The sequence below is a fragment of the Chelonia mydas genome, chromosome 9 (genome assembly GCF_015237465.2).
Source record: "Chelonia mydas isolate rCheMyd1 chromosome 9, rCheMyd1.pri.v2, whole genome shotgun sequence".
In the NCBI taxonomy this organism is placed as follows: domain Eukaryota; kingdom Metazoa; phylum Chordata; order Testudines; family Cheloniidae; genus Chelonia; species Chelonia mydas.
Window position 1 is genome coordinate 6,565,388 of NC_057855.1, and position 15,894 is coordinate 6,581,281.

The 15,894-nt window shown below is 56.3% G+C and overlaps 1 protein-coding gene across 1 annotated transcript; it reads left to right on the forward strand.

Annotated features, from left to right (window-relative positions):
- The first annotated feature begins 4,721 nt into the window (after positions 1–4,721).
- On the forward strand, positions 4,722–15,664 carry LOC122461820. The gene is made up of 4 exons (XM_043522945.1): positions 4,722–4,999; positions 5,942–6,131; positions 11,674–11,823; positions 14,139–15,664. The coding sequence occupies exons 1-4, from the start codon at positions 4,747–4,749 to the stop codon at positions 14,296–14,298; spliced, it is 753 nt and encodes a 250-aa protein (XP_043378880.1). The 5' UTR covers positions 4,722–4,746; the 3' UTR covers positions 14,299–15,664.
- Positions 15,665–15,894: the final 230 nt, after the last annotated feature.

The following is a 15,894-nucleotide window of genomic DNA, read 5'->3' on the forward strand; positions in this document are numbered from 1 at the left end:
TCTGATTACACCTATTTAACAGACCAGGCATGTCTAGCAAATGGTCATATTCCAAAAAATTGGCCTGGTCAGCTGGGGCCTTTTTGCAGGAGAATGTGCTTTGTCTGGGTGTTGAATAGAAGGTAACCAGATAGCCAAGTGTCTATTTTACTGGGGAGGTAACTGGCCTGTTCATTTTCCTGTAACAACCACCTCCCCTGGGGTTTTTTTTGAACCATTCCTCAATGACTGGACTATATTTCTTTTTCCAGTCACAGGCTATTTCCTTTTGCATGTCCATTTCCGCTAGCAAGCCTCCCGGGTGTGACCAAAAGCTATTTTTAACACGATACACATGCATACACACCCCACCTAAAACACACCACACACATGCTGCCAAGCGGCTCTGATGGTCAGCCGCCTGCATCTTTTGTTGCTGGATGGAGCGCAGGGCCTGAATGGATGGGCAGAGGATAACAGCTGAATTAATTTTGCCCAGAGCTGCAGAATTTGCATGAGGTGGCCAGAAAATGCAGCAGGAGGTCGGTGCACTCTGCATGTTGGCTGATTGGTCTCACCCAGATACTCAACCCTGGCAAATACGAATAGGAACGACCCTGTGCTCTTCCATATTCTAGCCAGGTCTCCATAGCCCCTGTCCCAGGGGATTGGATCACCTTCCAGCAGCACATTGAGTGACATGACTAGGATCTGTTGCATGTGGTTCCATCTCCCTTCCCTTCCCTTTGCCAGTGCCTTCTATCCAAGGATGTCAAGGCACTTTGCAGGCACCAAATAATCACTCCCCTTCCCTGGAAGCGCCCTGTGAAGTGGATCAGCATTGCAGTGAAGGAGCCAGTCTGTGTGTGTCTGTGTTGGGGGAAGAATATCACTTCCCATGCATACGTCCGTGCTGACTGGGGAGCGATTCTCCTTGAGCAGAGCAGCAGGGACCATCGGCAGCACAGCGACAGCCCGGAGTCCTACGTGGCCGCCAGTCTGTGACACTGTCATTCTCCTCATTTACAGATGGGGAAACTGAGGCAAAGGGCGGTGACTTGCCCAACGTCACAGCACGGGTCAGTGGTATGGGTGGGAATAGAACCCAGGCATCCTGGCTCCCACTCCAGACAGAGCTATGCCTAAATCTCAGGGAAAGAGATAGAGTGCTTCTGTGGCCAGGGGAATCAAACCCCACCCCAGACCAGGGCCTGCTGCAGTACTAGCCACAAATGCTTCAGTCAGGCTGCTGACCCAGCCCTTCCCTTCCAGCCACACAGCAAAATCTCCCAGCCGGGCCCTCATCCTCTCCCACCAGGATTACTGAGTTGTGTCCTCTCCCCTCCCATGTCACCGCCCCCTCTGTACAAACCAGTGTAGCCCAGCTCTCTTCTGGCCCATTGTTGTGGCCACATGGCTCCCTTCCTTCAATCCCCCACATTGGCCATTCCCCATTCCATAAGGTCTAAGCTGTTTGTCCTCCCCTCCAAAGCCCCACTGGACTCCTCCCTCCTTGCTGGCTTGTCTCCTCCTGTCACATCCCCGTCCCCTGCACACCGATCACCCTTCCAGAGCTTTCCCACGCTCAGATCCCTCTGCTGCCAGGCCTCCTTCAAGAAACCTGCTGATTCTGTCAAGTGCTTACCTATTTTAGTTACTTATCCAGTGCGTGGCTTGCCCCATTTATGGGGAGAAGGATGAATTTTGAGAGGGATATAAGGACACTGGGAACCAAATTAATAATAATCATTAATACTGGTGCAACATGTCTGTGATGTCTTGCTTCTTGGTTTGTTCCACACAGAGGATAACAGCTTACTACCGCTGCTAGCTAATGGAGCTGCTCCTTTAGCCTGTGCTTTGGTAGGAAGGGTCTGATGGCCTATCCCTGCTGTGGTAGAGGTCTTTGCAATTTCAAGTCACACTGGCTTTCAGCCATCACTGGGGTACTCCTCTTTTCGCCTAGCACCATATGGTCCTGGTCTATAACTATGGCTCCTTGGTGCTACAGCCATACAAATACATAATGAGAGTGATACTTTTAAGCTTTGAATTGAACGTTGCTCATCCAGCTTACAAGGGAAACTACAGAATCATAAAAAGAAAAGGAGTACTTGTGGCACCTTAGAGACTAATAAATTTATTTGAGCATAAGCTTTCGTGAGCTACAGCTCACTTCATCGGATGCATTCAGTGGAAAATACAGTCTGAATGCATCCAATGAAGTGAGCTGATACAGACTAACACGGCTTCTACTCTGAAACCTGTCATTATACAATTATAGGGCTGGAAGGGACCTCAGGAGGTCATTTAGTCCAGTCCCCTGCACTGAGACAGGACCAAGTTCTAGACCATCCCTGAGAAGTGTTTTCTAACCAGTTCTTAAAAATCTCCAATGACGGAGATTCCACAACCTCCCTGGCTAATTTGTTCCAGTGCTTAACCACCCGGAACAGTTAGGAAGTTTTTCCGAATGTCTAACCTAAATTTCCCTTGCTGCAATTTAAGCCCATTGCTTCTTTTCCTGACCTCAGTGGTTAAGGAGAACAACTTATCACCCTCCTCTTTATAACAGTCTTTTACATACTTGAAGCCTGTTATCATGTCCTCCCTCAGTCTTCTCTCCTCCAGACTAAACTAACCTGTTTTTTCAATCTTCCCTCATAGGTCATGTTTTCTAGACCTTACATCATTTTTGTTGCTCTTCTCTGGACTTTCCCGAATTTGTCCACATCTTTCCCATAGTGTCTTCTCATGTCTTGCTTACAACACTCCTGTTGATACAGCTCAGAACGATGTTCACCCTTTTTGCAACAGAGTTACACTGTTCACTCATATTTAGTTTGTGATCTGCTATGACCCCCAGATCCTTTTCCACAATGCTCCTTCCTAGGCAGTCATATCCCATTTTGTATGTGCGCAATTGATTATTCCTTCCTTGGCATTTGTCCTCATTGAATTTCATCCTATGTAATTCAGACCAATTCTCCAGATTGTCAAGATCATTCTGAGTTCTAATCCTGTCCTCCAATGCTCTTGCAACCCCTCCCAGCGTGCTGAGCTCTTTAGGAAAATCTGGCCACTTATTTTGGTTGCCGAGTGCTCCAAAATCATGAGTCAGGTCCAAACATTCAAGAGATTTGCTTAAAAACCATGAGATTTATGAAAAAAAGAATAGATTTGGGATTCTTTTTCTTCGCCTGTTGGGCTTTGAGCCTTTAAGTCGTGTTTTCAAGCTTTTCTCTGCAGCCATGAAAGAGCTAGAAAGTTAGTATTTTTTAGAAAGAAAGCTCTGAGATTCCCCCATAATCACGGGGCTCCAGGAGCTTGGGCTTTAAGAAAAACACTAAGACTCACAACGAGACTGGGGGTAAAATAATGGAAGTTGCCAGCACTAATAGGTGCTGAGTGCTTTAGAAAGTCCAGCCCTACCTTTGGGTGCTGAGACCACTGGAAATCTTGGACCTGCTCCTGTAAGGGGGGGGGGGGGGCGGTGGCACTGGGCACCTCCTGTAGTGGGAGTGGAGGGGCTCAGCACCTGGTAGGATAGGGCCAAAATAGCCCTGCTTTTCTTCAGCACTCTCCTGAGGTCTGCTGGCCAATGCACCAGGACAGACCCCACCAGAAGCAGAATAGGAAACAAACATGGCAGTGCTTGGCCATCGTGTGGCTGAGCCCCATGCAATGGGACCTGCAGAGTCTCACCCCTGAGTGGGAGAACATCCCCGGGTTAGATGCAAAAGCAGGATGCGTGCGGCAAACAGCGTTAGCCACTCACAGGGTCCGTGCGGTTCTGTGTCGTGGCAGTGGCTGCTTCACTGCCCTGTAGGGCACAGCAGGGCATTCCTCATGCCCACCCATCTCATCCCCACACAGCCGGGCCAGCCCAGAATGCGAAGCTAGAGGACTTTCTCCAGGGAGTCTCTTGCTCCTACCCCTTGTCCTCGGGCCCTCTCAGCTACTGTTCGCCCCCTGAGCTGAGTGAAAGCGGGCAGCCTGCCACCCCATTTACACTGAATGGCATCATAATTTTACATCATGCCCCTGTAATAATTGGAACCGGGCTCCCTGCCAGCCAGACGAGATAACTCAATCCAGCCGCTCCTGGCGGGATCCAATAAGGGGCACAGTACATTAAACACCGTGCTGTCAACCAGCCTTCGCCGCTTATGCCCCTGTCATGGAAAATGTCGTCCACAGACTGAGGCCTGCACTGCAGACGGTGGGCGACCAGAGAGCATAAATCCTCCACAGATCTCGGACGTGCTGCGGGAAGAGCAAAGCTAAGGAGGGGTGGGGCGCACCAAGGGGGATTGCAGATGCTGCTCCTGCAGCCTCTTGGCACGTCAGGACAACAGCAAGGATAGAACTCAGACACCCTCCTAATGTACAGGCCCTGCCACTTGAGCTGAAGGAAACTTGCTGAGAGCAGTATGGGGCCTATGACACACAGCTGAGCAGTTCTGATTTCACTCAGTAGGGGGCAGTGGTGACACAGCCACACCAGCCTGGCTCATTACCATATTCTTGCTAATTCACCCCCCTAATATCTTCTCTCTGCTAAGAAAGAGAAACACCGCTGGCAGGTGCTTACCTTTCTGGGAAGGTGCGGCGCTGGAGCAGGGGGAGCTGATTGCCTGCGAGGTGGGCGGGGCGTGTGGGCAGCAGTCAGTGGTTTGCACTATAAAAGGGACTGCAGTGCGCAGCAAGTGGGATAAAGGATCCCATAATGCACTGGGCTGCTCCTAAAAGCAGAGCTCTCTGGCTATGTCCGAGCCAGCTCTGGGGTCACTCAGCCCCATGACTAGCCCTGCAGCCCTACTGAATATAGTGGCCTGTGTGCATCTGACCCCAAAGCCCTGGCCATGCTCCCAGCCAGGCCCCATAATGTGTCTTTTCCTGGCTGAGATCTGCGTGAAGCCCGGCGCCCGGCCAGCCAGCGAGCACGTGCCCCCCAACTCATCAGACAGCGGCTGGCATCACTGTGTTGACAGGTCATGTCTGTGGGGTGGGAAGGAAGGTGAGGGAGACTGTGTGTGTATAACAATGTGTGTGTGTGTCTTTGCAAAGCGGGCAGCAGTGAAGATGTGCAGCCAGACGTGTGAGTGCGGGTGTGTAAGATACATGGCCCCCCTGAGGATTTTTCCAAGGCCTTGTGAAATCACAAGCCATAAATAACTCATGACTCGGGGAGGTGGCTCCCCCACGGAGCCGAAAGCCAGAGAAAAGTCCAGAGCAAGGAAGGAATCGCATCACCATTTGTATTTGGCTTTCAGAGATTAGCTAACTGTGCTGGTGAGAATTACTGGAGCTGAGCACACGCTCAGGGATTAGCTGATCGCTATATTTGGGGTCGGGAAGAAATTTTCCTCCAGGGCAGATTGGCAGAGGCCCTGGGGTTTTTTGCCTTCCTCTGCAGCGTGGGGCACGGGCCACTTGCTGGAGGATTCTCTGCACCTTGAAGTCTTTAAACCACGATTTGAGGACTTCAATAGCTCCGACATAAGTTAGGGGTTTGTTACAGGAGTGGGTGGGTGAGATTCCATGGCCTGCGTTGTGCAGGAGGTCAGACGAGATGATCATAATGGTCCCTTCTGACCTTATAGGCTATGATATCTATGAAGCTGCTTGAGGAAAAAGTTAAACCCACCCTGTAAGCATTTGTGCTATCAAACAGCTACAGGGCTTTGTCACAGGCAGGCCACGGTTGGTGGCATTTTAGGGGCAATGTCTGTCGATAGAGCTCAATCCTGCGAACCCCCACTGGTTTCAGTGGGAGTTGCAAGTGCTCAGCACCTCTCAGGATCAGGCCCACAGAGTCCTGTTCCCATTAAAGTCAACAGAAGTTTTGTCGTTGACTCCACCGGATACAGGGTTGGGCCCTTAATTTGTTAGAGGGCTCTGGGACGGAAGATGTGGGATGTATGTAATTACCAGTGATTACTGACTAATCACCTTCCAGCCCCTTCTCATTACCGAAGACACCAGACGGCCCCTGGCCCCATCACTGCTTCTGAACATCAGCAGAACGGAAAGACCTGCAAAACACCAAGAGAGGGCAGCGGCGCGAGGGCCAGCATCCCAGCGGGAGCCCGCATTTATTTTTCTGTTGACCACCCAGATGTGGTGCCATACACGGCAACCAAGCCCGGGTAGGGGATGGATGCATGGATGGCTAGATAACAATGCAGGGAAACATCTCAGGCCCATCTCCCTGGTTCTTTAAATTACTCCCCGCTCTTGCCTGCCAGCCCAGGTGTCCCGGACACCCAGAAGCTGTTTGTGAGCTCCTCAGCTTCTGAAGCTCTGGCCCTCTGGGAGACTTCCCAGCACTAAGTGGAGTCTTGTTCCTCTCCCCTGGAGGGGAAGCCTCAGGCTAGACAAGAGAGGAGCTGGAGCAGTGAACCCATAGGGACAGCAAACAGATCCTGAGCGGGCTGCCTGGGTTATGGAGAGAAGCAGGATTTGGTCACAGCCTGTAAATCAGCTTCAGGACACTCGCTTTCCCCTGGATTATGGAAAATTGAGCCAGCGCTTCCTCTGGGGCTGCAGGTGGTTCGCCTGTGATCACAGGACAAGGGAGCTGTTGGAAGGAACCACGTGATGTTCTCCTGTCCTGGGTATGTCCCCATCCCCAGCTGATGCTGGAGAGAAACATGGCTGTGTTCGCCTCCAGCCCTAGCTAGTAACCTGCAGGGTACCTTGCCTGGCTGGCTGGGGAGAGGGGAGGAGGGAGGATCCAGGCAGGGAGTAACAGACTTGGCATGTCTGCTCCAGGCTGGCCAAGGAGAGGCTCCCATGGCCGTGAGGATCCTGGTTTGATTCCGGTGGAGGGCCAACTCCACTCCCGGAGGCTGCTCAGCTGGCCGGGGGAAAAGACGCCCTCGGACACTGGTTCCAAGCCATACTGTACTCTAGGCTACACGTCCCAGCGCATGGCTGGGCAGACCGGGGTGCAGCCAAGGGCTCATCTGCACTAGGGATTTTAGGGGCTGGTGTGACTTGGCCAGAGCAAACCCCAGGAGAACCTGCTTGGGGTAAATCCAGAGAGACTCCACTGAAGCCAGCTCCAGTGAGTGCCACAGATGCCAGTCTCCACGTATAGTGGTTTTGCCTGTTTACACTGGGGCTCTGATCCTCCAGAGAATTGGCGCCCTCATGTAGACAGGCAAAGCCACTATACGCCAAGCCTGGCGCCCTGGGTGTACTTACCCCGGCCTGAGCAGCACTCTGGCTGGCTCTGCCTGTCAATGCCAGGGATCTGTGCCACCGCACTGGCTGGCATTAGGGCACATCCCCAGTGCAGATGCGACGGCCACCATCTTGGCTGAAGCCAGGGGATTGAGCCGACGACCTTCAGCACTGAAACTAAGCATGAGCTGCTCCAGCTGGAGCTAAAACGTCAGGGCTCCGTAGGTGGGGCTGTAACGGACTCCTGTGCTCTGCAGATCAGCACGGAGGGGCCCCGTGCCAGACACTGATCGGTGGGCTACAGAGACACGGCCGCCACCGCCTGGCATAGGGCCCCCAGGAGGCTGGAAGCCGCTGTCCAAGGGCAATAAACCAGCAGCATCCCTCATCTCTACGCCTGCCCTCCAGCGCCCACGTGGCTCAGAAAGCAGCTGCCTGAGCCAGCTCTCGCCCGTCCCATCTGCAGAGCACAGCCCGCCTCTGGGCTCCCTCAGCCGCAGATTGTGGGGCTCTGGGAGGTTCTCTCTCCTGGAGGGTGGGAGAATCTCCCGCTGCCCTGCGGTTGTGCAAGGCTGGCTCCTTAGCGCGAAGGGAGGTGCAGTCCAGGCCTGTGCGTCCGTTATCAGGCACCAGGCAAGCTTGGCGCAAGCGTCCCCCCGGTCCTAGTGCAGATCAAGCCAGCCTTCTGCCCGCTGCCCTCTCCGTACGTGCCCGCCCCGCCGCTGACCTGTCCGGCTCTGCAGCAATGAGTCGTCAGGGAAGGGGGAAGCACCAGGCAGGCTGCATCCTCCAGCTAAAGCTACTGGATACCGGTGCCCAGACAAGCAGGGCTGCTCTGGGCGGGCAAGGGTGGCCATGCATCAGCAGGAAGAGAGTGAAGGTGGGGAGGGGGTGAGTCAAGGGGAGTGTCTGCCGTGGCCTAGGGCCCACCACAGCCTCGGGGCAATTGCCCATTGACTCAGCAGTGGCCATGGGCCTCTCTGAATGGCAGGTGGGTGGCCAGGGTCCCGTCAGGCCGAGGCTCCGGGCATGGATCTCCCATACAGCGAGGGCCTGCAGCTGGCTGCCTTTATGGCCCGCCAGGGTGATGGGCTGGGGGTGGGGGAGGGCGCACGGTGGGATGGAGGTTGCTCATGTGCTGAGCCGCCCTGCTGAGAGGACGTGACAGTCGCCAAGTCCTGAGCATGCCAGGCCTGACACACGTGGCATCACGTGGGAAAGGTGTGGCCTGGGGACAGTGGTTTGCTCCCCAGGGGAGAAGGGCTTCCCCATCCTGCCTGTGATGGGGAACCGGGGCTGTAAAGGGCTCAAGCCCCAGCAGTGGCTGGCGCCTGGCTCCGGGCGTTGTGGGTCCACGTGACTGCAGGCCGGAAGCCGGCACCAGCTGTCAAAGGGGCAGCCTTTCCCTGGCTGGAGCAGCCGGGATTGAGGTAGGGCGTGGGGTGTGCGTCTCTGTCTGTCTCCCCTTCCCACGGTAATCAGGAGGCCTGGCCCTGGAGCCGCAAGAGCTCTGGGCAGAGTCTAGGAGGAAGCGTTGTGAGCGAGCCGAGGAAGAGCTAGGGGGGAGGCCACCAAGCGGGGGAGGATGGCACAGCAGTGTGCTTGGGTGAGGCTGGCATCGTGGATGTTGTATTAGGCAGGGCCTTGGGGCTGGAGCCTGGGGCAAAGGCAGGGGCTCCCCTACACCTTGGCCGTGTCTAGTACAAGGCTGAAGAACTGTTAGCCGATTGGGGAAGGGCTACAGGACCACTGAGACCGGCCTCTGATTCACCCCCAGAAAGGGAGACCTGTAGCATTTGACCAGAGGACCAAGAGCCCCACAGCGGCTTAAATCCCGTGGGGAGACATTGACCAAGGGGAAAACTGAGGCAGAGAGCACCAGCTGCAGGGATGGAGCAAGCTGCCTCTGAGGCCATCTTATGATGCCACCCGCGAGCCCTGCCCCATCATGAGAGGGCTGAAGGCACAAGCTGTCTGCATCCTAAACTTCACGGCGTCAGGGAAAGGTGTATGCTCCAGCCTGGTCCTCACGCCCATCAGCCAGCCAGGATTGCTCCCTGCGGCATCCCTGGGCTTGCTTTTTACGTGGGAGGCAGCTGCCGTCCAGCACCCAGACTGGGGTGCTGAGTTCTAGTCCTGCCTCACTGCGTGACAGTGGGCAGTTCCCCTCCCCGTGCCTCAGTTTCCCCCTGTTGTAACTTGACTCTAGTACTGTCCATACCTAATTAATTAACTAATGGGGAAGACAGGCCGAAATGGAGCCTCGGGACCTCTGCTGAGATTGTCAGCCAGGGTAACAATTGGTGTCCATTTGGCTTTGGCAGACCAGTGACAGAGCCAAAGGCAGGTCTAGGATCGAGGTATCATGAACCCCAGCTCCCCACCCTCTGGCCTACGCTGCCTCAGTAGTGGTGGTAGCTATCGGGCTGTAGTTTAACTGCTTCCCTTTTTTTCAGAATAAAATATTATTCATTTTAAAGCTGAGGGGACAGGAGGTGAGGGAAATGTTTTGTGATCCCTGGGCAGAAGGTAACTCCCCAAACTTTGCAATAAAACTCTGGAAGTTCCCACCCCCTCCCCGCCCAATCTCCTGCTCCTTCCATTCCTAATTATTCCGCAGCTGTGCAAAGACATTGCCAGCTGTACCCAGGCCAGGACAGTGCCATGCTGAAGCAGACTGGGGGAGTCCTCTCTGAGCCCGCTGGAGATGCAGCCACTCTGCTTAACACCCTGAACGTCACCTGCAAAGTCCTGGGTGTGGATTGCCCCTTTAAGCTGCAGGGGGAGGGGAGGAGGGGGGCCTGGATGGCTTTGCGCTTCAGGGCTAGCATGTGAGCCATGCCCAAGAATGTCCATGCACCAGAGCTCTCGATGCCCAGGCATGCCTCCGAGCGGGGATAAGTCACCGCGGCTGCTGCTGGCCAAAGGCACCCTTGGAGACGAGAGGAGTGGCCCCCAGACGGCTCCCTGCACTGGGCTCGCAGCTGGGAATGGCGACGGGTGAGCTCCCTCTCTCACCCGCTCCTGCTGCCAGGTGGGCAGAGCAGGTGCTGAGTCACCTTCCTCCGCCGATGCTCCTGCCAGAGGGGGAGACTGGGCAGTGAAGTCACCCCTTCCTCAGACCCACAGGCGTCCCTTCTTCACCGGCCCCGGAAGGTGGGGTTCCCAGACCAGCCCATGAGTGGCAAATCTATGCACGGTTCCCAAAAGGGACCTCCCCTGCCTGTGCCTAAGAGTGACCCCTGCTCCCCGACCCCCGAGATAAACTCTGCTCCCCTCCCTAGCATTCATGGCAGGCAGAAATGGGGTCAGCTTACATCGAACTTGATCCCTTTTTATCTGGAGAAGGAAGCCAGGGACAAAAGCACAGGAACACCCAGACCTGTAACCGGAGCCTGGCTTTCACCAGTCGATTTCCCCCGGCCTGGGACCTTTGCTTGCTTCTGTTGCATCAGCAGCAGGGAGTACAGCTGGCAGCCACTGGGTCCCAGGGGACATGATTAGCAGGTGCTGGGATGAGTCACAGGCACAGGGAAATGCTAACATGGCAACCGCCCTTTCTGCAGCTAAGCCTTGGCTGCGAGGAAGCTGGCCCCCCGTTTTAACCCTCCAAGTGCTGGCACACCAGACAGCTGCAGCCTGGGAACTGGCAGCCCCCTCCCAGGGTGCTGGGGGGCGAGGCAAGCTTGGGCAGACGGACAGCAGCTTCAGGGGCTGCCCACCGTGTCTTCAGTGGCTGGAGCAGGGCTTGAAAATTCCACTTGTTGCACATGAAAGGGATGTTTTCCCTGGGCAGTGGTAGGGGGGAGAGCAGGGTTAGGGTGGGGACAGAGGGACTGAGCCATCTGTATCTGCAGAATTTACTCTCTTATTTTAAAAGATTGGCATTATGGTGGCAAAGGAAGCCCTCCTGCTGTGGGCTGAGGGTAATCAACGCAGGGTCGTCTGCCTGAGTCTGCAGGCAGGCAGCTACAGTGCCTCTGCTGCTGCTCAGAGCTTTGCCAAGCAGCAGCAGAGGCGGGAACTGCAACGGTTCTGATCCCTTCTGCCACTGCTAGTCAGGACCCCGAGGCAGGGGTGAACTCCGGGTCCCAGTCACTCTGTGGCCAGCTGCAGCACAGTTCTGTGGTAGCTCGCCTTGGTTGTTAGAGCAGCAGCATGGGAATACTGCAGCAGCTTGGAGTAAATTCCACAATGGAGGGTTTTGTTGAATTAAATATGCGAATAAATAATTCAGTCCAGCGTCCCCTACGGCAATCATTTTCACAGGGATGTGTTTAATGACACCTCACAGTTGTGCTGCTGAAGTTTGTCATTGGGCAAGCAGGAGGATTTGGCAGCTGGGGCTTTGGGGGAGATGTGGAAGGCAGCTTGGGATTGTGGGACAAACACAGTAGCTGGCATTTCTGCGGCACCATCACCTCTGGTTGGTCATTGTTAGGTTTCAGGGTCAACACACATGAGATAAATGAGGGCCAGTCACACTTATGATCTATTGTGCAGAACAGCCGACCAGGCTCTGGGCGCGGATCTCCCGACCAGAGGCAAAAAGCAGAGATCCCTGGCTCTCAGCCCCATACACTGTCCCTCTTCAGTCAGTGGAAGTGCTCTGGGTGAGGATGCGCACCACCGACAGAAGGAGGGTTGGAATGGGTAGGTCCCAGCTACAAAATGTAATCTTCTGGGGGTTTTAAGTGAAAGCCCAGATTCCAGAGCCCCGACCCCCACGGATGGCGGAGCCTGTGGTAAATTCTCCTCTGCAAGTCCCCTGTCTTGACCATCCCCTCTGAAAAAAACACAAACGATCCGGGCCTTGGGAAAGGAATGACTGCTAATCAGCGCCTGGTTCTCCAGTGCCCTGCACTGTCTGCAGACAAGGACACTGGTGCCAAGGCAGTGCGAAATGCCCCCAGATCAGAAGGGTAGCACTTTACTCCCAATCTGTGACTGAACAAGGGGCAGGGCCCCAGAGGCTCCAGCCCGTGGGATTATTATTAATTATTTATGTTACCGTAGTGCCTACAAGCCCTGCTCGTGGAGCAGGACTCCGTTGTGCTGGGCGCTGTACAAACAGAACAAAAAGACAGTCCCTGCCCCAGGGAGCTCACAATCTAAGTATAAGACAAAAGACAACAGATGATATGGGCAGACTGGGGGGAGGTGACAGGGTGTTCACTCCACACCTGCCCCGAAAGCGTTAAGGAAGTGGAGAAAGGGCCCTAGTGTGATAGGCTCCACCATGAGGAAGTTTTAGGCTGAAGAAGTGACCCCTGATGGGAAGATGAAGCTCAGTTGGGCTAGTCTGAAGTGTTCTCTCTGCTGCCCACACCATCAAAGGCTGGGGAGAGCTTGGCTCGGCTCAGGGGCTGGGCCCGGTGCTGGGTTCCAGAGCCAGACAGCAGCTCCAGGTTCAACCTCTACCCCTCCGCCCCCCAGTAGATGGTCAGGCGACTCTGGAGACTCCAGAGCAGGCCTCAGGGGCGGGGAAGCCGCTTGGCCACCCACATGGCGCCCCTGAAGATGTGGCAGGGCACCATGGCAGGCGGTGGATTCTTCCTTTCCCTTGGAACGGGCTTGCCAAGGGCATGTTAAGGTGAAGTGCCAGCTGCGAGGAGCCGAGGGGCGGGGCTGCGGCGGCTTTGAAGCACACTGATCGCTTTCAAAGGAAGCAGGACGCATTAAAAAAAAAAAAAAAAATCAGTGAGGAAGTGACCAGCCCAGCTGACTTCCAGCATGTGGCTCCTTCACCAGCTGCTCAGCAAAGGCTTGGGCCCTGGTCTATTCCCCTCTCCTAACGGCAAGCTGAAGCTGCTACTGCTGCAGCAACCCCATATCCGGCCAGAATCCAGTCTGGTGATTATCTTAATTAGATTCCAACCAGGCTGCTGGCCACGCTCTCCCCCACCCCCGGCACGTGTTTACAAGGTTGGAGCACAGGAAATGCAGCTAGCCAGGGCAAAAATATGGCCCCAAAACAGCCAGAGGGGCTGGCGCTGTGCGGAGATGGCACAGCTGCGCAGGGGGCACGGAAAAGGGGGGATGATTTCGTGCATAAATATAGTTAATTAACAGGGCCGTTAATTATTGATGATCGCCTCTTGGGAGGGGCTGAATGCCCTCCATTCCCAGGCCTGGTTGAAGGGGCTTAGCCCCTTGCAAAGAGCCCCTTTATTTAGCGCGTCACGCCCTCTCTCATAATCAGTGATCAAAAGGCTAGCCCACGTGGCGTGTTACTATGTAACATGTCTATTTTGGTAGGAGCTAGAGGCCCCATTAGGCCAGGCACCGTGCAAACATAGGGAACGGCAGTCCCTGCCCCGGGGAGCTCACAGTCCACGTCAATGTCTACACTGCAGTCAAAGTAGGGTTGCCAGGTGTCTGGTTTTTGACCGGGTATTCCGGTTGAAAAAGGGACCCTGGTGGCTCCGGTCGGCACTGGGGGCTCTGGTTAGCAGTGCTGACCGGGCCATTAAAAGTACGGTTGGTGGAACAGCACGGCTAAGGCAGTCTGCCTGCCTGCCGTGGCTCTGGGAAGCAGCAGCATGTCCCCGCTCCGGGTACTACACATAGGGGCAGCCAGGGAGCTCCGTATGCTGCCCCCGCCCCAAGCCCTAGCTCTGCAGCTCCCACTGGCCGGGAACCATGGCCAATGGGAGCTGCGGGGGCGGTGCCTGCAGATGGGGCCGTGCGCAGAGCCACCTGGCCATGCCTCCGTGTAGGAGCTGGAGGGGGGACATGCCGCTGCTTCCGGGAGCTGCTTGAGGTAAGCGCCCCCGGAGCCTGCACTCCTGCCCCGCTCCTGTGCCCCAACCTTGGGACCAACATCATTCCCCACCTGAGATCCAAGCTGCCACCAGGGGTTCCCTGATTGTACTGGCTGGGACAGCGTGTGGGAGAGGGGAGCATAGTGGGGGGGGGGGCATGCAATTGCTCTCTACTGCTGACTCCAGCCAGGTGTTTCCTCTTAGACCCCCAGGTTGCTTGGCGATTGCGATGCCTTCTGTGGGGCACATGGTGCAGGTCGAGGCTGGGAGAGATCCTGCCCCCCACGCCTCCACTCCGCTGCTCTTCAGGGATGGACGCCACAAGCCCCATCTGTTCCAAAGCCAAGAGGACGCATTGCTTTAATTACAAGGGCAGGCTGCCTGTGCTCTGCCAGCCGCAATCCGGGAAAGGGGAGGGTGGGCAGGCGATGGGAGAGGTGGCAGAAGGAGATCTCCCCGGGGCCCCTCATGTCCTGACCTGTGCAGGGGGGAAGCCCCTGATCTCCAACTTCCTCCTGGCGTCCTGCAAAGGACGGTGTTCTTGTGCATCCACAAGACAGGGGCCGAGCTGGATGAGCCGGGCCAGTTTCTGACACACACCCACAAACTGGAGGGACACCCATCGAGAGGGGAGCTCAGTCTCCGTCGCCCGTGCAATCCGTGGCCCCTCTGAGGCTGCCAGGGGGTGGGGGTGATGATTGTACCGATGGACATGTGAACGCCGCACTCCTAGCTGGGCTGCGACCTTCCGGGTCCCGTCGCCTGGGCCCGTCCCTCCTGTCAAGCCTGGGCCAGGAGCCCGGTCTAGCTTCTGAGCTCACGCGTCCAAGCAGCCTCCCCTCCTGCCATCACAGCCGCCTTTCTTCCGGCCAAAGGGGCATGGACCGGACTCCCTGCCCAGCTCACCCCTGCTGCTCTGTAGTAGAGAGACACGGGGTGTCCTTATTCCTCCTTGTCCGTTCTCCGCCCCCGGGGCTGGGCTCCATGCCTCCACACCCCCACAAGGCCCCCCGGCGCTCTGCTAGGCAAGTGCCCTTTAATGTATTTGCAAGGCCAGCCGAGCCTATGCGGCTGAGTTTTCTCTGCTGAGCCTGGAGAGGCTCATCCCTTTGCAGCCAGCCTCCTTCCCCGGGCCGGCCAAGGGCACCACCTAGACTTCCGAAAGCAGCCCGGAGAACAGGCTGGGTCACAACCAAGGACTAATTTGACCCCCCGGTGGCCCAAAGCAACTAATTCCTCCTGCGTTCCCCAGAGCCTGCATGCATGCTGCCCGCCTCGGCCTCTGCACAACGGCAGCCAGGCATACGGGGCGCCACCCGGTGGACGAAGAGCCTCCAGCGCAGGCTGCTTCTCAGCTGGGCACAGGGGGGTGTTTGGCTCCTCTCTCCCGCTGTTGCACAGGAGGGAAGCACAGACCCCCAGAGAGGCAGGGCCTGATTTCTTTCCAGGGTTGGGCAAGGGGCTTCAGTGCCATGCCAGCGCGGGGCGGAGCTGGTGACAGAGCCTGGGGTGTTTCCCAGCCCAAGGGAGCTCTCTCCCCTCGGCCCCGGTCGTGCTAACTCCGCAGGTGTAATTCAGGCCCCATGAGCTCCACCATGCCAGGGCAAAGTGGCCACAGGACAGCCACAAGGCCCCTGAGCTTACCCGCCTCCCCAGCAGATGCAGAGCTGGGTCTATGCCTCTCCCCAGGCAGGAGGGCCTGGCATAGGAGTTATGCCAGCAGCAGGTGTATCCTTTGCCGTTTGGGAAGAGGTGAGGCCGGGGCTATCCTCCACCCCAGCTAGCCCTCAACTGCCACAAGGCCCAAAGGGGGCGTCACTGGAACTGTGTTGATCCCAGCAGCCCGGCTGGGAGGAGCGGGGGCAGTTTCGTCCCGGGGCCAGCACAGGGAGTCCATCCATCCCAGACCGCATCTGCCCCATCCCTGCCTGACCCCAGAGAGCACGCTCCATTCCCAGAT

What these genes read in the sequence shown, in the direction of transcription:
- LOC122461820 (XM_043522945.1), top strand. Translation starts at nt 4,747, where the DNA reads ATGTCCGAGCCAGCTCTGGGGTCACTCAGCCCCATGACTAGCCCTGCA. An exon ending in TACACGGCAACCAAGCCCGG is followed by an intron (nt 6,132 to 11,673) that starts GTAGGGGATGGA and finishes TCTATTGTGCAG; the next exon opens with AACAGCCGACCAGGCTCTGG. An exon ending in CAGAAGGAGGGTTGGAATGG is followed by an intron (nt 11,824 to 14,138) that starts GTAGGTCCCAGC and finishes GTTTCCTCTTAG; the next exon opens with ACCCCCAGGTTGCTTGGCGA.